The sequence below is a fragment of the Saimiri boliviensis genome, chromosome 2 (assembly GCF_048565385.1).
Source record: "Saimiri boliviensis isolate mSaiBol1 chromosome 2, mSaiBol1.pri, whole genome shotgun sequence".
Lineage (NCBI taxonomy): Eukaryota > Metazoa > Chordata > Mammalia > Primates > Cebidae > Saimiri > Saimiri boliviensis.
The window spans coordinates 74,611,662-74,637,633 of NC_133450.1; the positions used below are offsets into that span (position 1 = coordinate 74,611,662).

Sequence of the window (25,972 nt, forward strand, 5' to 3'; positions counted from 1 at the left end):
TTAACAGGGATTCTTATCCCAAAGGTGCTGAGGGACCTGATTTTTTTTTTTTTGTTTTACCTTTTATGTATGCTCGAGTGCATGTGTATATGTCATTTGTACCCTTGTAAGTACCTTTATCATGTTTAAAAAAGAAATTTTTTAGTAAAAAAATTTAGCTCATAGATTATAGTTAAAAGATTAATAATTGACTCAATATCTCTCTAAAAATAAAACCAACTTTGTAAAAATATGCATTCACATCACATCAATGACTGTTTCCAACTTTACTTCATGCCTTTTGGGGGTCACGTGTATTTGTCACCGAGTATTTGCAATTTCATGTTATTTAAATTAGTGGCACTAATGGTAATAGTTATATGATATTTTATTGCCTATGCCTGTTGAATAAAGCTGATGTTTTGTGAGCTCTTAAAAGGGAAAAAACATTTTATCTTGACATCCACAAAGCTATGGGTACAGGGGTCGAGACTGCCGTAACAACCTGTACTTGCTTCCCACGGGAGAGACCGTCTACTTCATCGCGTCCGTGGTGGTGTTATACAATGTGGAGGAGCAGCTGCAGAGGCATTACGCTGGCCACAACGATGATGTGAAGTGGTAAGTCCTAAAACAGGTCATTCCTGCTACCCGGAAGTCTGAGGTGGGAGGATTGATGGAGGCCAGGAGTTCCAGACCATCCTGGGCAACACAGTGAGACCCTGTCTCTAAAAAAATTAATAAATAAATGTGTTTTCTATTGCACAGGTGGAAATAGTATTAGCAGAACATGGTCGGTATTGGGACATAACTAAAGAGAAGGAAGAGGGTCTGAGGAAGTGAGATCTTTGGGGAAAGCTCTTTTGTGTGTTCTCTGTATGGTCTGCTAGCTACTCTGCTCTGTGAAACACCTCTCATACTTAGCTTTCCAGCCTCACCAGCACATGAGCTTAAGGGACCACATTACATCAACAAAGAGTGCCACCTGTTTGGAGACCTTCTTAACACATCATATGTTAAAGGGTTCTAATTTGGGTCTTTACTTTTTGATAAACATAAAAACGTGTTGCCTCATGTTTGTGGCTGAGTCAGCTCCTCCCATAATTTTACGTGTCTTCCACAATGGGGATTTATGGATGATACATAAAATAAGTAGGCAATTTACTTATCTTGGAAGGATGGATGCATGAAGAGGTGGATTTATAATTTGTATTTGTCCTGGTTCCTTGGTCAATGATAAAAATCCTGTTGGTGAAAGATGGCATCTTTCCTATTTGATATACTCAACATGGCTTCTTAATAAAGATTGCAGACTAATGTATAGTTCTGAGGATGAAATAGTATTTTCCCAACAGAGGTTGCTTTTCCCTTAAGTTTGAAAATTCTTAAGAAGAAATAAGGGAATTAAGATGAAATGAAATAGGCACTAGTTGTCTAACGCCATGGTGCTCAGAGAATTTGTTGTGAGTCTTTAAGAAGTCAGGCATTATGTATTTCTTATATTTAAATTTTTGATTAGATTATATTTGAGCAAGGGAAAAGTAAAACTTACTGCAACGTGTAGATGTTTTATAAATATCCTTTTCTTAGCCTAGCAGTTCATCCTGATCGGATCACGATAGCAACAGGACAAGTCGCAGGCACATCGAAGGATGGAAAAGTGAGTTACATTACCTTTTCACCGTTTTGTAATGAACTGGCAACAGAGTAATTTTTAGAAAACATTATGCTGTGGAGTAAGGCTGCTTAGATATAATTATGGTATCTGAAAACTTCTAAACCCCTCACTAGAATTTCTTATTGTAAATTAGAAGACTTACTGTGTGGCAGGGCGTGGTGGCTCACGCCTGTAATCCCAGCACTTTTGGAAGCCAACGTGGGCTGGATCACTTGAGGTCAGAAGTCTGAGACCAGCCTGGCCAACGTGGTGAAAACTTGTTTCTACTAAAAATATATGAAAATTAGCTAGGCACGGTGGTTCATGCCTGAAATCCCAGCTACTTGGGAGGCTGAGGCAGGAGAATCACTTGAACCTGGGAGGCGGAGGTTGCAGTGAGCCAAGATTGTGCCACTGCACTCCAGCCTGGGTGACAAAGAGAGACTCAGTCTCAAAAAAAGAAAAAAAAAATACTTACTCTGACCTTAAAAACCCCTGGAGTGCGTCTTGATTTCATCAGATTTTTAAATAGCATTGTTCTGAACAAAGAATTCACTAATTCTTAAGATGTTTGTTTATATACATAAGCATTAAAATTTATAATTTTAATGAAGTTAAAATTATAATAAATAATAATTCTAATATACAACATTTTGCCAAAGTTCAGCCACCCTCTGCCCTGTCCTGTGATTGTTAAATGATGACTTTACCCCATGGAGTTTGTGTCTGTGTGCAAGTCACAAAAGTTACTAGGAGGTTTTTAGCACAAATTTTGCAAGCACTTCAGCAAGATTTTAATTTGCATGTTAAGGCGTTAGAGAGGGAGCTTGTAGCTTTTTTGATATCTACTTTATGTCACTTGCTGTTGCATAATATTTTATCTGAAAAGTAATTTGTTTAAGTACATCCATTTTCTCAACATGTTTTCATCCAGAAAAAAAATGAATACTTCCCTATTTCAGAAAATATTTTAATAACATTAGATTTTAAATATTAATTTTATGCTATTTTCCATTAACTTTTTTGTTTGTTTGTTTGTTTTTTGAGACAGTTCTCACTCAGCCTGTTGCCCAGGCTGTAATGCAGTGGCACCATCACGGCTGATTGCAACCTCTGCCTCCCAGGCTCAAGCAATCCTCCCACCTCAGCCTCCTGAGTAGCTGGGCTTATAGGCACATACCACCTTGCCCAGTTAATTTTTGTATTTTTTGTAGAGACAGCGTTTCACCACATTGCCCAGGCTGGTCTCAAACTCCTGGGCTCAAGGGATCCGCCCACCTCGACCTCCCAGAATGCTGGGATTACCAGGGTGAACCACTGCGCCTGACCTTTATTAATATTTTATACTTGAAAATAGTTAAGAGAAATAATGGAAATCAGACCACTATTATGTAAATTCACTTAAATAGAATGGGTCTTTCTCTCTCTCTTTTTTTTTTAATGTTAAATGGCCTTGAAAAATTCTTTGAAATTAGTGGTAAGCCATTTGTCCCTCCCTCTAGTGGCTTAAAAGTATATTTCAGTTTCTGGCATTGAAATTGAATCAGAACTTAAGATCCAGAGAAAAATGTTATAGCTGTCTTTCAGTTTACCCGTAGAGAAATCCGCAGAGGCCCAGTGAATGCCTGTGGACACCCAGCTACTTAGAGATTAGACTGAACTAGAACCTGGATCACCTAACGCCTGCCTAGTGTTTGTGCTAATTTCAATGCCAGCACCTTTTCTTGTTGATAAATATGCCGGTTGCTCTATGATGCTTTCTTCTATTAAGGAAGAGAAAAATTAGTGTAAATAACCTAGGAACACAGTTGAGAGGATTTTAAAACAATTCTAACAATTCTAAATCTTATTTGTACATAATTGGTGTCTGTTTTGCCCAAGAATGTTAAGCTCTTTTATTTAATTTTTTATTTAGAGAAAGAGTTTTGCTCTTGTTGCCCAGACTGGAGTACAGTGGTGCAATCTTGGCTCACTACAACCTGTGCCTCCTGGGTTCAAACAGTTCTTCTGCCTCAGCCTCCCAAGTAGCTGGGATTACAGGCGTGCACCACCATACATGGCTAATTTTTTATATTTCGTAGATAGAGGGTTTCACCATATTGGTCAGGCTGGTCTCACACTCCTGACCTCAGGTGATCCACCCACCTCAGCCTCCCAAATTGCTGGGATTACAGGCATGAACCACTACACTCAGCCTGTTAAGCTCTTAATATTATTTGGTGGTGACCATCTTATGAACTTAGGCATGGTGACACCTTAGCAACAAAACAGACTTTAAAAGAATAAGGCATATGTAAGATTCCATTTTACTTGTCATTTTTCATTTCTAAGATTCAGACACATCTAGTGCACAAATTAAAGTGTCAGTTCCTGTGGTACTATTGTCAAAAATTGGCCATTCAAATTCTAAAACTCAGTAGACCTCTCCTTATTGTTAAATTATCAACAAAGCTCTCCACCTCCTGAAGCCACTGGGAATGTTTTATTTACATAAAAAGCCAGACTCTTGAAATGCAGATAAAGATCTTTAGTTTTGACAAAGTCCAAGTTACTGCCCAAATAATCACGTAGCTTCAAAGTAAAGACATGTGTATAATCATCACAATTGATGGCTCTGCATTTTTTTTCTGAACAGCAATTGCCCCCACATGTGCGCATCTGGGATTCTGTGACATTGAATACTCTCCACGTCATTGGTATAGGTTTTTTTGACCGAGCAGTCACCTGTATTGCATTCTCAAAATCTGTAAGTATGTGCCCCGTGGGTATTCCTGTCTTCTTCCACAAGAAGTAGAGAATCAACTCAGGGTTAAAGAGGAAGGGTTATAACTGTCTGGGTGTATGTACAGATTTGGACTGTGAAACATTCCTGCTTCCCAGGACCCCTCAGTCCGAGGTCATATACATGTCTCATCAGGGCCAATCAGATGTCTCCAGCCACATGGGTTTAATGATTAAAAGAGGCCCCCAAAGACATCATCCTCACTTTCCTTAAGGAAGTTTGCCTGCTCTGGCCTTGAATTTTACCTGCTCCCTTCGAGGGTGGCTCCAGAGTGTCTCTGCCATCCTACTACTGGAAAGGGGTCCCCAAGAGAGGGTTCTTGAATCTCTCATAAGAATTTAAGGCAAGTCCATAAAGTGAAAGCAAGTTTATTAGGAAAGTAAAAGAATAAAAGAATGGCTACTCTGTAGAGCAACCCTAAGGGCTGCTGGTTGCCCATTTTTATGTCTATTCGTTGATGATATGCTAAACAAGGGGTGGGTTATTCATGCCTCCCCTTTTTAGACCATATAGGGTAACTTCCTGATGTTGCCATGGCGTTTGTAAATTGTCATGGCACTGGTGGGAGTGTAGCAATGAGGACAACCAGAGGTCACTCTTGTTGCCATCTTGGTTTTGATGGGATTTAGCTGGCTTCTTTACTGCAAGCTGTTTTATCAGCAAGATTTTTATGACCTATGTCTTGTGCCAACCTCTTGTCTCATTCTGTGACCTAGAATGCCTGTGTGGGAAGCAGCCCAGTAGATCTCAGCCTCGTTTTACCCAGCTCCTATTCAAGTTGCTGTGGTTCAAACACCTCTGATGTTTCTCCCCTCCCTTTTATAAGAGAATCCTTAATCCTAAGGGTTGTAGAGGGACAAAGATTCATCTTTGTAACTTTTTCAGGCTGAATAGGAGTGACGATATTCCTGCCTAACTGTTAGGGTCTCTTGTATTTGGGGCAGAGAAGAGCTCAGTCAGAAAGCATCAGTATGGCAAGGTGATATCTGGAAGATTAATAAGTTTTCAATTTAAGAAAACATTGAGTAAGCTAATCCTGCATTCCTACACAACAGCAATATATTCCACAACAGTAAAGCAGAATAAACAAGATTATCCCAAGTAAACTAAGTAAGAGGGCTTTTTATGAACTGGGCAACTGTTGGAACCTAGCTGATTCCAATGTGTCCAGAATTAGAATACTGATCCAGATTTTACATTACCCATCACTCTTATTTATTCTGAGCAGCAGTCAGAGATCACTGGTTGGTTCATAGAAATAAGTCGGGTTAGTCTAAATTGCAGAAAAATTTAAAAATAACTGATGAGACTAGAATCTAATAACAAATATACCACAGTTCTTGAAACATAATTTCTCTCTCCAGTCTCTCATTTTTACTAAAGACAAACCGTAAGACTGATCTGTTTGCAAAAATAAGCCCAAGTCTTATATACTTGGCTTCATTATTTGTATAAGTGCAGCAAGAATCATTATTTTGCACATAGGCTTTTAAAATTTGCTTTGATGGAATGCTGTTCCATAAGGAATCTCAGATGACCTTTTTAAAGCCAAGCCCAGCCATGGATTTATATATCCTCAAATACCTATGAGTTGGGTAAATTCCCCTCCTCTTGGAGTTCCCAAGATAACTTGGCTCCTGAGCCTGTGAGAAAGTGACATTCTTTACTTACCATAAGTCAGGAACCCTGTACAGGACTGTGGAGACAAGGTATGAGGCCAGTTTCCCCCAAGGGGGTTCTATTGGCTCTGCAATTCAAATTTGATTTCTTCAAGGAAAGCATGCCATTCCAGGCAAAGCCTTGGTAAAATAACCAGTTTCTCTAGTTGTGTCCTGTTACAAATGAAAGCAGATTCTTTACACTTATGCAAATAACAGTATTGCCATAAATTAAGAATATTCATACATAGTTTTTAAATTCTGGAGAAACCAGGTAGAGAGAAACAAATATGCTTCAAATTTTGTTCATAGCAGTATACTTGATTGTTAAAAGCTCTAAATAGCTCAAAAGAAAAGCTTTTTTTGACTTTGGAAAAAAACAAAGGATCAGCAACGTTTTAAGCAAAGTTGAAAAAGGTGACTCCAGTCTACTGTTGGTTTGGTTCATGCAGTTAACTCCTGTTCTGCTTTGAGATTCAGGAACATTTGAACCCTCCAAGAGAGTCCTGAAAGTTTTTTCCTCTATTCTAATGTTACAACTTCGAAAGTTATCAGAAACTTGCATTGAAGAGCACCTGTTAAAGGCCTATAGCTGATTATAAGCCAGCTTTTAAATAGGACCAAAACAAGAGAAGAATTGTTTGTGAATGGCAAAAAGTATTAGGACAGCCACTATTAAAACCACAATTGACAAGGAAATGCAGTTACTCCTGGACCATACAATAATTTACTGTAACAATTACAACTATTAATAACATACAGTAAGTTATATCAGAATTATAGGAGTTTCACCTAATTTTGGAATACATACCAGTAACATATTTGTACAAACAGCCCAAAGAAAGTCAATTTCCTATTTGACAGTGCTTCCTGTATGACTTTTATATCAAGCCAAATTTCACCTTTATGTTAGTGTACTATTGATGTTAAATATTCTTAATAAAACCTTATAGACAAATCTATTCAATTTTTTTTTTTTTTTGAGACAGAGTCTCACCCTGTCACCCAGACTGGAGTTCAGTGGCACGATTTCAGCTCACTGCAACCTCTGCCTCCTGAGTTCAAGCAATTCTTTCACCTCAGCCTCCTGAGGAGCTGGGATTACAGGTGCACACCACCACACCTGGCTATTTTTTTGTATTTTTGGTGGAGATGGGTTTTACTATGTTGGCCAGGCTGGTCTCAAACTCCTGACCTCAAGTGATCCACCTACCTCAGCCACCCAAAGTGCAGCGATTACAGGCGTGAGCCACCACACCTGGCCAATCTATTCAATTTTAATCAGTATGACCGTAAGGCAAGATTTTTATAAACCTTTTATTAACCCCTTACAATTTTTGTTAAAAAGCAGATCATTGCTCAAAGAAAAATCTATTGTGCTTTTATTCCAACATTTAATTTACAGAAAAACTGAATAATACCCCTTTAACTTTAGCCAGTATGTTCACACAGAATTTCTTTTACAAGGTTAATTTTTCACAAACCTTCAACAGCTTGCTTAAACCTTCAGCTTTAGCCTATCTAATTTAAAGCAATCATTTAACCTTTTAATCTAGGCCGAAAAAACCCACATTTCCATGCCTTCTTATAATCTATTACCAAAAACAGATTTCACTTTCTGTATTCATTTTATATGTAAAACTGTTTTTATTTCCCAAAAATTACTTAAGTCATGTGAACTGAAAGGCATTACACTTTTTACTCTTCTGACAAAATATTTGATTTAAGCTCTTATTGCGCCAGTTAATCAAACATTACACGCATAATACATATAAATACATAGACAGGAAATACAGGCCTCATTCCCTAAGCTCGGAATTGAACACTGATTCCAGGCTACCATTGTGATAGCAGAGACCAAGATAAAGTACTGCCATGTGGTTACAAGGCCAAGCTCCCAAGGACAAGAAACAAGATAAGAGAGAAACTTTATCTAGTGTTTTTTCAGGTACCTGCAGCAAAATTTATAACTGACCAGTTTGCTGTGCTGTCTTGAACAGTGGGCTTATAAGGGTCCTAGGCCCACATTCTATCCTACGGTACGCCTCTCTATGACAGAATGATATAGAAAGACAAATTTATAACACACAGTACAACAGCTTCTCTACAGCTTAAGATTAGCCTCACAAATCCTTTTTTCCTGTTAATCAAAACTTTGCAGGAGATAAACAGTGATTTTTACCATTCATTCAACCAGTTTGCACAGAGAGAGGGAGAGAGAGAAAGGCCAGAAGCCTGACTATAAGAAATTCTTATCTTTTTGCTGGCATGGCAGGCTTCTGGGTTCCCTTTCCCTGAGCAGCCCTAGTGACCCGGCTAGCTGCACCATAGCGCTGGGGGCCAAGCTGCATCATAATGGAAAATTATCTTTTTCCATCCTGGCCAGAGCAAAATACATATGACAAAACGTAGACATTAGCCATTCAGGTTAGCACCCAATATCAAATTGGCAAAGCTCAAACATGCCCCTGATTGGCCCCATCATTGTTAATCCAGCCTCCAACCAGGAGTTTCAGCTTACGGTCTCTGGGCAAGATGGTGGCCCTGAGTAACAGAAAACATGGAAAGGGAAAGGAGAGAGAGAAGAGCATTGCCTGTGGCAGGGCAGGGAAGGTGAAGAGCTCAGGGAGGCCACAGAAAGACCTGCCCACTGCAGCGACACTGAAAAGTTCAGGTGGCCGCTTGTTGATAATGAAGGGATCTTTGCCAGGAGTCCCATCAGCTCTTAAGTTTCCCCTTTTGGGGAGGAAAAAATTCCCCATGTCCCATGATCTTGTACATGCCTAATTCTGTCACTCTTAGCCATCAGCAAAGAGTGCAAAGCAGATTAATCCAAAAAGAATAGCAGTTAACATACCATAATGCCAAACCTGTTCTTAGCTGAAAGGAACTTTACTGACGGGGCCTCTAACCCCCTACATCTTAGGAAGGACTATTACCTTCCTAAGTTGGGCCTCGAACCCAAAGTCTGTCAAGCATTCTTGCCTGTTATGAAGAGGGGCCTTTAACCCACTCTGTCTTAGGAGAGACTCTTAAATTGGGCCTCTAACCCAATCCCATCCTTTCCCCCAGTATATGCACCCCACTTACCCAAAATCAGCCAGTTAGTGTGTACAGATGATTTTTCTTTGGTTCATGGGTCTCTTCAGTATCATCCCTTTGGGATTCACCAGAAGGATGTTACCGGACCCCACCACTTACTCAAAGTTAGCCTTTGGATGGGAGGTTTTCTCAGTATTGTCCCTTCTGTGGTTGCCAGGAACATGTCACTGGACCCTATCACTTACCCAAGGGCAGCCTTTGGGTTGGAGGTTTCCTCAGTGTCTTTGCTTCATGGTCACCAGAAAAATGTTACCAGAAAGGGGTCCCCATAGAGACTCCCAAAAAGGGTTCTTAGATCTCAAGCAAAAAAGAATTCTAGGTGAGTCCATTATGTGAAAGCAAGTTTGTTAGGAAAGTAAAGGAATAAAAGAAAAATCATCTGTACACACCAACTGGCTGATTTTGGCTACTCGATACACAGAGCAGCCCGAGGGCAGCTGGCTGCCTATTTTTATGGTTATTTCTTAATAATATGCTAAACAAGGGGTGGATTATTCATGCCTCCCCGTTTTAGAGCATATAGGGTAACTTCCTGGTGTTGCCATGGCATTTACAAACTTTCATGGTGCTGGTGCTGGTGGGAGTGTAGCAGTGACGACAACCAGAGGTCACTTGCCACCATCTTGGTTTTGGTGGGATTTAACCAGCATCTTTACTGCTAGCTGTTTTATCAGCAAAGTCTTTATAACCTGTGTCTTGTGCCAACCTCCTATCTCATTCTGTGACCTCGAATGCCTGACCATTTGGGAATGCAGCCCAGTAGGTCTCAACCTTATTTTTACCCAGCCCCCATTCAATATGGTGTTGCTCTGACTCAAATGCCTCTGACAATCCCATCGTGGCTGGCAGGAAACCTCAACACAAGCAGGGGTTGGACAGGGCCTTGTGGTCTTCTAGCCTTCCCCAGGATGTGCAGGTTCAGCAGACACTCTTTTAAACCACTTCAGAAATCTGTATCCATACACATGTGCTCGTGTTCACCCGAAGATAACCCCCGTGCTCCTGTGCACTTACACCCCCAGTGCTGAGTCCTCGTGCAGCCCCACAGTGGCCAGGCTCACAGCTGGTAACAGCCCCTGTGCTGTGCCTGCTTTGGGCACTGTCTGCTCTAGGAGGGGCCCTTGTTTTCATGGAACCCAGTGATGAAGAGACAGCCCTTGGTCCCTCCCTTCCCCTGTTTCTTCATTACCCATCATTTACCTACTCTTTCTGTCTGGCCAAGAAAGCATGTCTCGGCCGGGAACAGTGGCTCAGCCACGCACAGTGGCTCATACTTCCTAACCACCACCTTAGGAGTCTGAACTAGGAGAACTGCTTGAGTCTAGGAGTTTGTGACCAGCCTGGGCAACATAGGGAGATCCCATCTCTACAAATAATAATAATAAAAATTAGCTGGGAGTGGTGGTACTCACCCGTGGTCCCAGCTACATAGGAGGCTGGGGTAGGAGGATTGCTTGAGCCTGTGAGATCCAGGCTGCAGAAAGCCATGATTGCATCACTGCACTCTGACCTGGGTGACGGAGCAAAACCCTGTCTCCAGAAAAAAAAAAGAAAGAAAGAAAGAAAAAAAGCAGATCTCAAAAGCATTGGATGAGTATTCTTTACAGTGTAGCAGACTATTAAAAATAAAATGTGCTGTTCATTTTTAATCATGTTCAACCCACTTTATTCTCAGATGTAGTCTTCCTGTGAATAACTTTCTTTTCAGAATGGAGGAACCAATCTCTGTGCTGTGGATGACTCCAATGACCACGTGCTCTCTGTATGGGACTGGCAGAAAGAAGAAAAATTGGCCGATGTGAAGGTCATGCTCCAAGCCTTTTCCAGGCTGCATTAATGTTTTCATTAATTAATTAATTAATTTCCAGAGCTGCCCTGGCATAGCTATAGCCCCCTTTCAGCGGGCTCCAGGGCCCATTCCCACCCCAGCCCTTGCATATGATGCCTTCACCTTAGAATCCTTTGGCCCCGGCCCCTGTCCCCTCATGGGACTTTAACCCCAGGTCCTGTTAGGTTTTTTTCTCTTTTCACCATGCCTGTAAGATTGTTTTCTTCCTCATTTTATAGCCACTACCCTATTAATCCATCCAATCTTGTATTTGCTGGCTAGTTCTGTGATTTGCTTGACACACCCCATGCGCCTGCTGTGTGCTTGCACGGCACATGGACTCCTGGAGGTCTGCTTAGACGTGAGGTGCCCTCACTGCCTGAGCCCCTGCAGCTGCAGGAAGGGCAGGTACAGACAGGGGCTGCGAGCACAGGGGCTCCTCCAAAGGGGAACAGACTCAGGAAAGACCAACGGGAGCCCCCAACTGAACCCCAAATCCTTCCCAATGGGATTCCTCCTGCAAGGGGCCTCTTGGGACCTCTTTGACCGCCTCTAATCCATTTTGCACAATATGTCAAATTCCCTTGCCTTGACTTTCTGATATCTTTCTATTTCTGTTTTCTATTGGATTCCTATTTCTATAGAATTGAATTCAGATTTCTCATCTTTGCCTCTTTTACCCTTAGATATCCTTACCCACCTAACTTTCTCTCCTGCATGTCTAGGGGCAGGCCTTGTATTCTAACCAGGCATGTTCCCTGACACCTGTGTTCATGCCCTAGCCCTGCCTTCTGATATTCTGGGCAGGTGTTTAAATGCTTCTTGCTATGTTGCTGGGTTAGAAGGCATCAGAGGCAGGTTATTATCCAGGCTCAAGAATGTGTAACTGGATTATTAAGTAGAAGCAGTGATCAGAGCCCAATCCAGGAGACCAAGGTTCGGGTCTTAGAAGTTAGGATGTGAGCTGAGGGTGGTGGAGGTGATACCCGAAGAGTTAGATCTATTCCACAGGACCCCAGCCTGGGTCACTGAGCCGCAGGCAGTGTCCCAGGAGGCAGAACTAGGAGGGACTCCCTGGGGAAACAGGCAGCCAGAGTCAGCCAGGAACAATGGACCTTTGTGAAATCCATTCCTGGGCCCTCCCTGGAGGTTGCATTCACTAGATGCGGGGGTGAGGCCTAGAGATCTGCATTTTACCATTTGTGGCGATTCTGTCCTGAAGCCAGACTGGGAACCCATGACTGGCAGATGAGAGCAAACACTTGGAGTTCTTTAGTCCCTGTGCTCTAACTCCCTCCTCAGCAAAGCATGCTGCATGCCCGCTCCGTGCCTGACCCTGGGAGAGGCCCTAGCATAGACAGAGGACTCAAGTGTGCTCCCTGTCCTCAAGGGCTCATTGTCCAGTGGGGGAGACAGACTAGGAGGCGGCATTAGGGTCCACACCATCCACTTGATGTTTCTAGCCAGTTGGAGTCAATGGGGGAAGTAATCAAGAGGCATCCTGCTTGGCTTGAATTTGTTATTTATTTGTGACTCAGATTTGACTTATTTTCCTACGTGTCTCTTATGCACCTTAAGAGATATGAGGCATCCGAGTCCCCTGTTTTTCCTATAGTGCTCTAATGAAGCTGTATTCGCTGCGGATTTCCACCCCACGGACACCAACATCATAGTCACCTGTGGAAAGTCGCATCTCTACTTTTGGACACTAGAAGGAAGCTCCCTGAATAAGAAGCAAGGATTATTCGAGGTGAAGTTAAATTATGCCTTTTGCTTTGTCTTTCTCCGAGTGGTATATGCAGTTGGCTAGAGGCGTCTGTCTGGGGGCTGTGGTAATCAACACGATCCCTCAGGATCTCTCACATAGTTGGGGAGCACATTGAATCTGGTGGATAACACTGGTAATGAAGGGAAGAAAAGGACAGAGCATTCCTCGGGGGAGGGCAGGGAAAGGATGTGGACCCAGGGAGCACCGAGCCTCCCACGGTGGCGCTGGCTGCAGAGAGCAGCAGATGATGAAGGCATCGGGAGGCAGGCAACCTGGCTTGGCAAAGGATGATAAAGACTCCCTGTGCCTTTTGTGTGGACATTGTGGGGCTGCAAGAGCACCAGGGAACAGCACCTCTTCCCAGGGGCCCATCTGCTACCACTACCCTGAGGCTCGTTTCAAGGGCATCTTTATTCTGGTGCTCAGGCCCTGCCCTTTAGACTGACAACATAGCCCACCCTTGTCCCCGACCAGAACCCTCCTCTGCTTGAGCTGTCTGCAGCTTTATGATTCCCCAGCCACTTGGAGTTGGTAGAAATCACTTTGTCTTAGAGCAGTTAATCTCGCAGCAGAAGTTATGTAATAGTAAATGGAAATGCACGGTGTGCAGGGTAGTTACAGAAGCTGATACTCTCCAGCTTGAGACCACTGTGAATCTAGATGTTATTAGTACAAATGAAAGGTTGTCTGGAATATGTGTATAGGTTGCATGGATAAAATATACATATAATTATATACATATAAGATATGTATATAATATATGTATATAAGGCTTTTTAAGCCCAAGATATTATGATGGAATTAAATAGGTTGATTAGGAAATCTACTGACAGATTATAATGATGAAATTAATAATAATATATGTATAGAAATATATAAATATGTATATAGTTATATGTGGATATAATTATATAGTTAAATGTATATTTACATATTTTTATGTATTTATATATTTATATACATATAATTATATCTATAATTAGATATATTTATATAGGTTTTATGGATTATATCTTATATACACTACTAATTTTTAATATATATTAAAAATTATATATAATATATATTACTAACCTATATATTATATATATAATTTTATATCTATCATTTTTTTTAACTACATTCCACAGAAACAAGAAAAGCCAAAGTTCGTCCTCTGTGTGACTTTCTCTGAAAACGGAGACACCATTACTGGAGATTCGAGTGGCAACATCTTAGTTTGGGGAAAAGGTAACAAGTGGTTGTTCCCAAAGCCAGTGGTCTGCGGTATGCTGTAAGAGCTCAGCATGAGTGCTTTAAGAATTGTCTGTTAATACAACGTATAGGAGTAGGATTAAATTTCAGGTTACAGAGGAAAAGCGTAGAATAGTAAGAGTTACTGACCTCATAGCATTCCAAAGGGCTCCTTAAACCCAGGATATTATGATGGAATTGAATAGGTTGATTAGGAAATCTACTGACAGATTATAATGATGAAATTAATAATGTATAATCTACTGGCAGATTATAGTGATGAAATTAATGACTGCTTATAGGTCTATAAAATATTTAAATAACTATTCTGATTTATATAGCATTTGGCAGACATTTATTGAAAGCTAATTATGTGTTAAACACTGTGAACATACCACCAAGTCAGACCCAAATCCCCTGCTGTCCGTGAACAAACAGTTTACTAAGGGAGATTCATCACTCAGAAAGTGTGCGTCCAGTTAAGGCCAGTGAGCGTTTATGAGCACTTACGCAGGGACAGGGAAAAAGGGAAAATCCACCATCCCTGTCATCAAGGATCTTAGAGTTTGAGTAGTTGGGGCTGAAGGTGGAGACAGACCCGTAAATGCAATTTCAGAAGCATATGGTGACATTTCCAGTATCCCTGCTGCTCTTGGCACTAGTTGTCTTATCCGCAGTTCATTTAATCCTTAGATCGATCTTGCAGGGTGAGCAGCAGCCCCATTCCACCAAGGGGGAACTGAGTACAGAGTAACTAAGACACTTGTCCAGAGAAACAGCTCACTAGAGAGCTGGGATCTAAACTCACAGCCCACTTTCTCAGCCACATGGTGCTTCAACCATACAATGCAGTGTTCGCATATTTTCCTTCATTCCTGCTTGTCTGGTGCTCTGTGAATGTCTAGAAATTGGATCTTCATAGATTCATATTGCCATGATGTGCTCACTGACAATATTGCCTTTAAAAACCAAAGTCAGATGAGATTAGAAAATGGGCAGGCAGCCTTTTGACAATGTGCTAATGATGGTTTATTGGTGTGTTTAGGCACAAATCGAATAAGCTATGCGGTTCAAGGGGCCCATGAGGGTGGCATTTTTGCACTTTGTATGTTAAGAGATGGCACACTGGTGTCCGGAGGCGGGAAAGACCGAAAGCTCATTTCTTGGAGCGGAAACTATCAAAGACTTCGTAAAACTGAGGTAAGTCAGCAAGGCTACTGCTGAAATTTGTTTTTAACCTTAAACAATTATTCTTTTTTTATTCGTTTGAAATCTGTGGCTTACAGTTTTGAAAACTTTAGATGAAATTACATTGTATGGAAGCAATGTATTAAAATCCTGGAGGCAGGTTAAATACAGCTAACAAAATAGAATTAGTTTTATAAAACTTGAGGTTGTAACACACTTAATATTTAAAATATTTTTATTCTCAATTTTCCAAGGGACTATTACCCACATTTTGATTTATTATAAAAATCTATCTTCTCTTTTAACTTTTTCTTTTTCTTTTTCTTTTTCTTTTTTTTTTTTTTTTTTGAGAACAGGGTCTAGCTCTGTCACCCAGGCTGGAGTGTAGTAGTGCGATCACAGCTCACTGCAACCTCTGCCTCCTGGGCTTAAGCGATCCTCCCACCTCAGCCTCCCAAGTAGCTGGCGCACATACCACCATGCCTGGCTAACTTTTGTAGTTTTTGTAGAGATGGGGTTTCGCCATGTTGGCGAGGCTGGTCTGGAACTCCTGAGCTCAAGCGATCCTCCCACGTCAGCTTCCCAAAGTGCTGGATTACAGGTGTGAGCCACCAAGCTTAACTTTTTTTTTTTTTTTGAGACAGAGCCTCACTCTGTCACCCACACTAGAGTGCAGTGGTGCAATCTCAGCTCAATCCAACCTCTGCTTCCCAGTTTCAAGCAATTCTCCTGCCTCAGCCTCCTGAGTAGCTGGGACTACAGGCGCTTGCCACCACGCCCAGTAGAGATGGGGTTTCACCGTGTTGGCCAGGATGGTCTCCATCTATTGACCTCGTGACCTGCCAACTTCAGCCTCCTGAAGTTCTGGGATTACAGATGTGAGCCACTGTGCCCAGCCACCTCCTTTAACTTTTTATTTCTAGCATGTTATTTTGGAGACATTATTGCATTGAGTGAACTAATATTTGTTGAGTATCTACTTTGTACATGGCACTCAACATGCTCCCAAGGGCTGTGATTCATTTTGCTACCCAATGGACCTCTCCATTACCTACTTGGCAGCCCTGCATTCCTGGCACCAGAGGCAAGACAGCTAATATTCCTTCCTCCCACTCAGTGAATTTTCTCCACCAGGTTTCAGGAAATCATGAGCAGACACTGCAAAATTGGCCTCATTCTGAAGGGTGTTTTTTTTGAGACAGAGTCTCACTCTGTCAACCAGGCTGAAGTGCAGTGGCGCAATCTCAGCTCATTGCAGTCTCCACCTCCCAGGTTCAGGCGATTCTCCTGCCTTGGCCTCTTGAGTAGCTGGGGCTACAGGCACGTGCCACCACACCCAGCTGATTTTTTTGTATTTTTAGTAGAGACTGGGTTTCACCATGTTAGCCAGGATGGTCTCGATCTCCTGACCTCTTGATCCACTCGCCTCAACCTCCCAAAGTTCTGGGATTACAGGCGTGAGCCAACGCACATGGCCAAGGTGATGCTTTTCATCCCTAACTTAGAATGGACAAATTGTAGGACTTTGAACCCAGATACACACAAAACACTTACATTTGACATCAGAGAGCAACATGGCACTATCCTCTGGCAGTGTGAAAATTTGGTTCTGTTGATTATTTCCCTTAATAAAGGAAGTTCTTCATCTGAGGTTTGGAAATCACTTCCCCTTGCATGCAGATTCTGTTGTGAGAACATTTTTAATAATAAGATTTGACCAGCATTTAAAAAAAAAAGATTTGGCCAGCATTTGGTTGAACAGATTGTGAATTGCTGGAGTCATAGACATGCCTATATCACATTATAACTGCAAAGAAAGCTCTGAAGCCCCATCTAATTTCATGAAAGTGATTCACTATTTGTTAGTATCTGATACCTCCTCATTAGTGTGGGCCATCATCAACTTGTCTCAGATCTGTTCTAACAAGCCACACTGGAGAGTGTGAGTGAGGGGAGGCTGCTGCTTACCCTGGAATGGGAGAGCCTAATGGCAGCCCGCCAAGGTCAAGCTGCAGTGTTTGTTCTTTTATAGTGCAAGGACTTTGTTTCTTCATCATAGCAAATTGTTCTTAATGGCTGTGTTTTGCAATTCTATCTCTTAACATAGATTATTCCGTATATCTATGTTGATTTTTAAACTGAACAGAGTGACATTGCCAAAGAATTTACCATTTTAAGTTGTATTATGGCAGTGTTACATTCTTTTTTTTTTTTTTCTTTGAGACAGTCTGGCTCTGTCACCCAGGCTGGAGTGTAGTGGTGTGATCTACAGCCTACACCTCCTAGGCTCAAGTGATTCTCCCACCTCAGCCTCCTGAGTAGCTAGGACTACAGGCATGCACCACCATGCCCCGCTTTTTTTTTTTTTTTTTTTTTTTAGAAATGGGGTCTTGCTATGTTGCCCAGGCTAGTCTGGACCATCCGGGCTCAAGCAATTCACCTGCCTCAGCCCCACAAAGTGCTGGGATTACAGGTGTGAGCCACCACGCCTGGCCTATATTATTCTTTACTTTCCAAATTGTATCTACTATTGCTATCAGAAGTTGTAAAAAGTAAAGAGAAAACTAATGTGTAGCATTCCTTATTTTTAAATTTTGTCTAGGAAAATGCTTTTTCTGAACAACCTTACTCTTGCTGATGCTTCTAAGACATATAAAATATTTGTAGTTTAAAAGGGAGGCTTAGGGTTTTGATCACTCACTCAATAGTTGGCTGTGGTATCCTTGTTTTTTGAGATGGAGTTTTGATCTTGTCGCCTAGGCTGGAGTGCAGTGGCGCAATTTCGGCCCACTGCAACCTCCGCCTCCTGGGTTCAAGTGATTCTCCTGCCTTAGCCTCCCGAGTAGCCGGGATTAAGCTGCCCACCACCATGCCCGGCTAATTTTTGTATTTTTAGTAGAGATGGGGTTTCATCATGTTGGCCAGGCTGGTCTCCAACTCCTGCCCTCAGGTGATCCAGCCACCTCGGCCTCCCAAAGTGCTGGGATTTCAGGTGTGAGCCACTGCACCCGCTGGCTGTAGTATCTATCTATCCGAAACTCTTTATATATATGTATATATGCATATACAACATATATATTTGAATGTACATTATATGTATATACAAAACTGTTATAGAAACTATCGTTATGATAAATGAATGAATGAGCTAACAGTTGAATGAAATGGTATATCTTTTCTTTTCATATGACTTTTCAATGCAGATTCCAGAACAGTTTGGTCCAATACGGACCGTGGCTGAGGGGAAAGGCGATGTGATCTTGATTGGCACAACTCGAAACTTTGTCCTACAGGGCACTCTGTCAGGGGACTTTATACCCATTACTCAGGTACGATCCCACTTAGCAGGCCCAGCAAACATTCTCATTTTGCATTATATCAGACTCTACTCAAGCATTACAAAGAAGTGCTCATTACTATGTTTTTTTTTTTAAATAAAATTGTATAAAACATTTAATTTATTGATCTTTGTGGTGAATCACTACTGTTTTACAACTGAGCCATTAATTTTGTAGCTTCATCAACATTAACTGGTTTGCTTTCATGACGCTGCTGAGGAATCAGTTCTTTCTGCAGAGGTTCAAGTGAAAGGCCTTTTGAGAAATGTGCAAGTTCCTTTTGTACATCTACAAAAGCTTTATTTACTGTTAATTTTTTCTTCGTTCGTAATATTTATCTTCTTAAGATTAGTGGTACCTGGTTTTGCTTTGTTTTTAGCCTTAAAGTTTTTTTGGCTGGCTATGTGAAACACATTCCTGGACTTCGGCCCTCTTAATTTGTTTTTGGCCATTGTCTGCAGCTTCTTAAGCCCCAGGTGATGCCGTCTGGCACGTACCTCATTACTGTGTTTTATGCTACGGTAATTTCCTCCACCTCAGAGTTTCAGTTGCTGCCCTAAGATGGGAGGAGAGAAAATGTTGAGAGCAGTTATGAAGTCAGCATGAAGCCACGGTTCATCATCCCTTACAGCTCCTGAGTGCAGACTGTTGTAACTCAGAGAACTTCCGTTTGTCTTGTTTTTTTGTAGGGTCACACTGATGAGCTCTGGGGACTGGCCGTCCATGCCTCAAAACCTCAGTTCTTGACCTGTGGGCATGACAAGCATGCCACTCTCTGGGACGCTGTGGGTCACCGTCCTGTCTGGGACAAAATAATTGAGGTAAACATGTACATTACATTTCCACTGTTCTTACAGAAATTCATCTGAAACATGTTCATTTATTTTTTTGCATGAAATCGACAGTGATATAAAATTGTCCCAAAGCAAATGTCATTTAATTTATCTATTTAGAATTGCCTTAGCATTGCAATTGCATTTAACATTGCATTTAGCAGTGTTACTTTCACCATTGCCGCAAGTGATCTCAGCCATGTAATTTTGAAGTTTACTTTTGAAATTTTCTGAAAACAAGTTGTTCTTTTCAAGTTCGTTGTCAGATTTTCTGAGTACAGTCTCTCTCAACCACCTTAAGAACTGGGAAATACTTGTTATGAGCCTACATTCTATTTACTGTGTACCCTTTGGGAATTTACAAGCTGTGCTGAACACATGATTGAATATATCTCTACATTTTGAGTTTGATGGTAAAGTAAACTTTTTGTTTGAAAGTCTTTGTGAACTTTGCAAAAGAAACTCTGATGACCTGTGAGTGTTGAAATACCCTTTCCCTACATGTATTTCTTGAGCACCAACTGTTTGCGTGCCAAGCATGGTGCGTGTATTTTCCTTAATCCTTGTAGCAGCTCTGCAGGTTGAAGAGGTTTTTTTTACTTTGATTTTATTGGTTAGGAAATTGAGGCATAGAGAAGTTAAATAACTTTCCACGGTCACTAAGTTAGTGAGTGACGGAGCCAGTGTTAGGACCCAGCTCAGTCTGACTCCTAAACTCTTGTTCTTTCCACTGCATTGCACTGCAGTGAATCAAAAGCTCATTCTCTGTTGCCTGTGCCCTCATGATCTGTGCAAACCCATTGCACAGAGGAAATAGCTCCTCTGTAAACCACACACATCATCCTTTCATCCCCCACAGACTCATTGGCATGTCCCAGGTGCTAGGTCCAAGTTTCGGCTCTCCTTCCCTTCATTTTCACAGAAAGGGTGCTAGGGCCAGCTGAGTCACGAGGTGGAAGGGCCCAAGGGGCAGGCACTGCCACTCAGCAGGTATGGGCCACAATGGCAGGAAGGAGCTAAAGGAAACAGTGTTCTGTGTTCTGCCTGTGCCCTGGTGGTCCAGGAGGGCTGAAGGCAATGACAGCTCCTTTATCAGCCTGTTAATCACTTAGCCTAACATAAGGGTCAGAGCTCTAAACTGGAAGCCAGAGAACTGCAATGAAGTCCTAGCTCCTCTGCCTACTGGCCTGGTGACTTCCGACATCTGTAACTCAGTGTCCACATCTCAAAATTGTTACAAGGCCCAGATGAATGACATAGACAGAAGTGCTTTATAAACGGTAAAGCTTCAAGTGAACACGATTTCTGTTTGTATATTAGTGGCAGCTCTGAGCTAATTACAGCTGCTACTGTAGAAAGAATGCATTGAAATAATGAAATCATGTATCAAGTTTCTTTCTCTTGGTTTTTTGAGATTATCCAGTAGTATCTCAGTGCCTCCTATTTTCAGTCCCATTGCTACTTTTTTTCTGATATTCTTTAATCTCTTTTCACTTCATCCTAAACACTCCTGCCAAGTGCCCTTCTATCTAAAACACACATTCAATCATGTCACTCTTTTTATTGACAGGACAAGAACCATTCAAAGTGTTCTTATTTCCTAGTGATCAAATCCTTACCTTGGTGGTGACATCACTAGTGTCATATACTCTGTGCTGTGAGCCCACTGACCTACCTGCCATTTCTCAAATATGCCCAAAGCTGTGTTGCTTCCATCACTTTAATTATATTGTTGCCCACTTCACTGTGGTCCAAAAAACTATAGTGACCACATCCCACCTTCACCAGAGATAATTCTTCCTCTCCTGGGAGGTCCAGGTCCAGTCATCGGCACTGCGAAGCCTTGGCCCAGCTTCCCAGGGTAACCTTCTCCCTCCCTCCCTTGTGATTCCACAGCACCTTGATTTGTATCTCCTTCATGGATTATTCCATCTGGTATCCAAGTTAGTGATGACTGTGTGCGTGTTCCTCTGGATCAAAACCTAGAACATGCCTCGCTTATCTCGTGATCCTTCCAGGCCTCTGTAGTGTTTTGCCCCCAGTGGGCACTCACCCAGTCTCCGTTTAATGGAGTCAGGTGCCACGGTTGTCTTTCCAGACCAATCAAGCACACTATTTGATGAGCTTACCATTCAGCACAGGGAGTCAACTGAAGGGGTGGAGTTCTAGAAACTGTGGCTTTGCAGAGGAGCATTTACCTGTCTTTCATCAGATTACTATAGATAGGAACGGATTTAACACAAAAAGGGAAAAATTCTAAAAGGATAGAAATTTGGGTTAGGCTCAGTGGCTTACACCTATAATCCCAGAATTTTGGGAGGCAGAGACAGGAGGATCACTTGAGTTCAGGAGTTCAAGACCAGCCTGGGCAGCATAGTGAGACTCCATCTCTACAAAATAAAAAATAAAAAAATTAGCCAGGTGTGGCGGCACACATCTGTAGTCCCAGCTGCTTCAGAGGCTGAGCCAGGAGTGTCATTTGTCCTTGGGAGGTCAAGGCTACAATGAGCCATGATCATGCCGTTGCACTCCAGCCTGGATGATAAATGAGATCCTGCTTCAAAAAAAGGATTGGGTAGGGTAGAAATTTAGCATTATTGAAACATGGCATTTATCCAAGTAGGAAAACATTTTTCTCTAGAGAGAGAAAAGAGACTTTTCAAATAGAGTCACCGAGCCCTAAGGAATTAGAACTCGTGTGTGTGTGTGTGTGCGCGCGCGCGTGTGTCTGTGTTGTATGTGTGTTATGCTATAGTGTTGTATCTGTTCATCAATTTACACTTCCTTTAAAATATTTTAGGATCCAGCTCAGTCTTCTGGTTTTCATCCTTCAGGGTCTGTGGTTGCAGTCGGAACACTCACTGGGAGGTAGGTCCATGCCAGCGTGGCTTGTGCTTGCAAAGCTTGTGGAAAAGAGGCTGTTGTTTCTACTTCCCCAGGAACAGGCCCCCATTCAGCTCTTGGCTGCACGTTCACAGCTTCTAATGACTTACCAAGAATTAAGTTGAAAGCAAAACTTGAAACAGTGGCCCATTACATTTTGAGCCTTGGGGAAATCTGAGGAAAGCTCTAGACCCTCTCTCCTGGAAAAGAACCCTCTACCTCCACAAGACACACACACATTTTTTTTTTCTTTAGACAGTATCTCACCCTGTCACCCAGACTAGAGTGCAGTGGCACAATCACAGCTCACTCTAGCCTCCAGGACTCAAGTGATCCTCCCACCACAGCCTCCTAAGTAGCTGGGACTATAGGCTGCATCGCCATGCTCAACTAATATTTTATTTTTTGTAGAGACACACGTCTCACTGTGTTGCCCAAGCTGTTCTTGAACCCCTAGACTCAAGCAGTACTTCCACCTTGGTCTCCCAAAATGCTAAGATCACAGGCATGAGCCACCACACCCAGCCACACACACATTTTGCCTGTAATTTGAGAGGATTCATGGAGCTTCCCAATTCCTGATCTTGAGACTGCGGAAGGAGCCTTGACTTTAGAATGAAGCAAGAAAACATTTCAAAGTTCTGAGCATTTAAAAATGCTTTTTCTATTCCTGGCCACAGTGGCTCACACCTGTAATCCCAGCCCTTGAGAGGCCTAGGCAGGAAGATGGCTTGAGGCTAGGAGTTTGAGACCAGCCTGGGCAACATAGCAAGACCGTATCTCTATAGAAACTTTAAAATTGAGCTGAGTAATACAGGTATGGTGGTCCAGACCTGTATTAGCTACTCAGGAGGCTGAGGCAGGAGAATTTCTTAAGATCAGGAGTTCAAGGCTGCCTTGGACTATGATTGCACCACTGTACCCTTGCCTAGGCCACAGAGCAAGACCCCATCTCTAAAAAAATTAAAAATAGAAAATAAATGCTTTTTCTAGCTGCACTTTCAAGATTGTAGAAACTGCCCAGACCCTGAGCCTCTTACTCCAATATACCTATTCACCTGGCACCTCCTACGCACCGGATGGTGGGTCTGCGTTTGCAGCTCAGCTTTGCCACATAGCAGCAGTGTGGCTTTGAACCAGTTATATAAACTCTCCGAATTTGTTTCTTTTTCTGTAAATTGTTATATTCCCTGCCTGGCTGTGTCGCACTGAGGATGAAAGGAGACAATGCAGAGAGCACCTGCCGGGGCCGCCTGGCAAGCTTTGCAGCGGCTATCATTATCATTGCTTTGTAGGTTTCGATTGAACCTTTATGTTGCTCATGGTCCTGTATACATTTACTGTGGTTTCAGTCAAATATTTTTCCTCCCACCCTTCCTCTCTAAAAAGCGCAGCACTTAGTTCTGTTGCTATGACTGCAGAGCCTGTATGGATGAAGAAAGTGGAGCTCTTTGTAGGTCATAGACGGCAATATCTTAATGTTGGTCTCCATGTAACCAACAGAATTCTTCATGAAAACGTTTGTGTAGACACACACACACACACACACACACACACACACCACCTCCCATTTTACTCTCTTTGAGACAGCTGAAGCTTCTAACTCACCAGGCTCCCACCTTCTGATGACTGACCTCCCAACAGGCTGACAGATGCCGCCATGCCTACTGTGCATGTAGAACATGGTGACAGTGCTCAGAATCAGTGTCCCAGGGTGGTGGATATGGCTCGTGTCACCTAATCCAGCCCCTCATCTATGCTTCTTGCCATTCAGGTCCTAGGTTGGACTTAGTTCCCAATGCTGTTGATTTAACAGGATACTTTAAAGCCATGTTCTAATTGGCCCCAGCCTCTATTAAGGTTAAATAGCACATTAAAGGTAAATGGTTGTTGAAGGTGTAAAAACTTGGCAGAGAAGCAAAATCCACATTTCTGGGGGACAGGACATCGGACACTGCATGGTTAGGGGGTCTCCTGTGGAAGACAAGGGATGCTCACTCTGCAGCAGTGGACATACTGATGGGTTGTCCTCATACAGGTTAGAAACTGCAGGAGGAGGGACCATGCATTCCCTTTATCATTAAAAACACCAGGGGCTCACCAGCACCCCCTGAGAATATAACAGGCAGGAGAGTTCAGTCATTCTAATGTTAACAGACTTTTAGTGGGACTGTGTGCTTATCAGAGGATACAAAGCACTTCATGTCCGTTATCATTCGACTTTAATACTGAGCCTGCAAAATAGACCTGGACTCTCCTCCTCAGCTCACCACTGAGGAAATGGCCCAGCCAGGTGAAATCAGACCAGTCCTCCACTCCGGTTTCTTCCATTTGCTCTGTGCACTCCTTCGCCCTGTTGGTTGCCGGCTGGCATCCCCATAGGGCCTGTACTCTCAGCCTGCCTCTGCCTGCAGGACCACTGGGACACCAGCAAATCCTCATTCGTGCTCCTGCTTCACCCTGGAAACCTGGGTGAGCTCTTGCAGGTGGTCCTTCGCTGCTTCCTCTGACCATACGCCCTGGTACTAGGTATTGACATCTCCTCTGCTCACAGCTTTCTCTCCTTCTGTGTGCAAGTGACAAACACAGAGAAACTGTGCCATGGTGTTGATAACAGCATAGTTTTGAATGGTAACCAATGTGCCATTTCTTTTGTTAAAAAAATGCTTCTATATAGGAAATTTTCTTTGAATAAAAACTGGAAACAAGCTTTCTTATTAAGCAAATTTCATATCTTTATTAAGCTTTTATGATTAATAATTTTTTTATTCCTCCTACTGTTGTAATAATCTTTATTTTCTCACTAAACGACTTACTGTGCTTTTTCTCATGTTGACAACAGGTGGTTTGTGTTTGACACAGAAACAAAAGACTTGGTCACCGTTCACACAGATGGAAATGAACAGCTCTCAGTAATGCGTTACTCACCAGGTTAGACTCCAAACCATTCACTGCTTTTTTAAAATCAACTTTTATTTTATGTTATGGGGTACGTGTGCAGATTGTGCAGGTTTGTTACACAGGTAAATATGTGCATGGTGGTCTAATGCACAAATCAACCCATCACCGAGGTATTAAGCCCAGCACCCATTAGCTGTTGTTCCTGATGCTCTCCCTCCCCCTCGCCCATGTCTGACAGGCCCCAGTGTGTGCTGTTCCCCACCCAGTGTGTCTGTGTTCTCATCATTTAGCCCCCACTTACAAGTGAGCACATACAGTGTTTGGTTTTCTGTTCCTGCATTAGTTTGCTGAGGATTACAGCTTCCAGCTCCATCCATGTTCCTGCAAAGGGCATGGTCTTGTTCCTTTTTATGGCTGCATAGTATTCCATGGTGTATATCTACCACATTTTCTTTATCCAGTCTACTATTGATGGGCATTTGGGTTGACTCCATGTCTTTGCTATTGTATTAACTACTTTAAAATCCCAACAGAATTGAGATTCTGTGTCAGTGTCTTTAAAGAAAAAATTTCACAAGCCTCTCAGAGTGAAATGTAAATTAGATATGCACGTAATTGTGACATTTAGGGTTCTTCTCCCTCCTTTGGATCACTATGCTTGTGTTATAGACAATTTCAAACATAGACAAAATTAAACAGAATAGAATCATGAACCCATGTACTCATCAGCCAGCTTCAGTCGTGATCAGCCGTCAGCCAGTTTCCTCCATCTGTAGCCCCAGCCACCGCCCCACCTTCCATATTTTGAAGCGGTTCCCAGAC

The 25,972-nt window shown here is 42.3% G+C and overlaps 1 protein-coding gene and 1 pseudogene across 7 annotated transcripts in view; one reads left to right on the plus strand and one right to left on the minus strand.

The window, feature by feature from the left end:
- EML1 (EMAP like 1) overlaps positions 1-25,972 on the plus strand; it is a 220,703-nt gene that overhangs the window by 164,312 nt on the left and 30,419 nt on the right. For all 7 annotated transcript variants that reach the window (XM_074393593.1, XM_074393597.1, XM_039469107.2 and 4 more), the window contains 11 exons: positions 451-600; positions 1,570-1,639; positions 4,272-4,382; positions 10,887-10,982; positions 12,622-12,756; positions 13,905-14,004; positions 15,053-15,207; positions 18,399-18,524; positions 19,223-19,354; positions 22,167-22,234; positions 25,092-25,180. In XM_074393593.1, the coding sequence (XP_074249694.1) occupies positions 451-600; positions 1,570-1,639; positions 4,272-4,382; positions 10,887-10,982; positions 12,622-12,756; positions 13,905-14,004; positions 15,053-15,207; positions 18,399-18,524; positions 19,223-19,354; positions 22,167-22,234; positions 25,092-25,180 (1,232 nt within the window). The remainder of the gene's footprint in view (positions 1-450; positions 601-1,569; positions 1,640-4,271; positions 4,383-10,886; positions 10,983-12,621; positions 12,757-13,904; positions 14,005-15,052; positions 15,208-18,398; positions 18,525-19,222; positions 19,355-22,166; positions 22,235-25,091; positions 25,181-25,972) is intronic.
- On the minus strand, positions 18,636-19,007 carry LOC101049163 (ribosomal biogenesis factor-like; annotated as a pseudogene).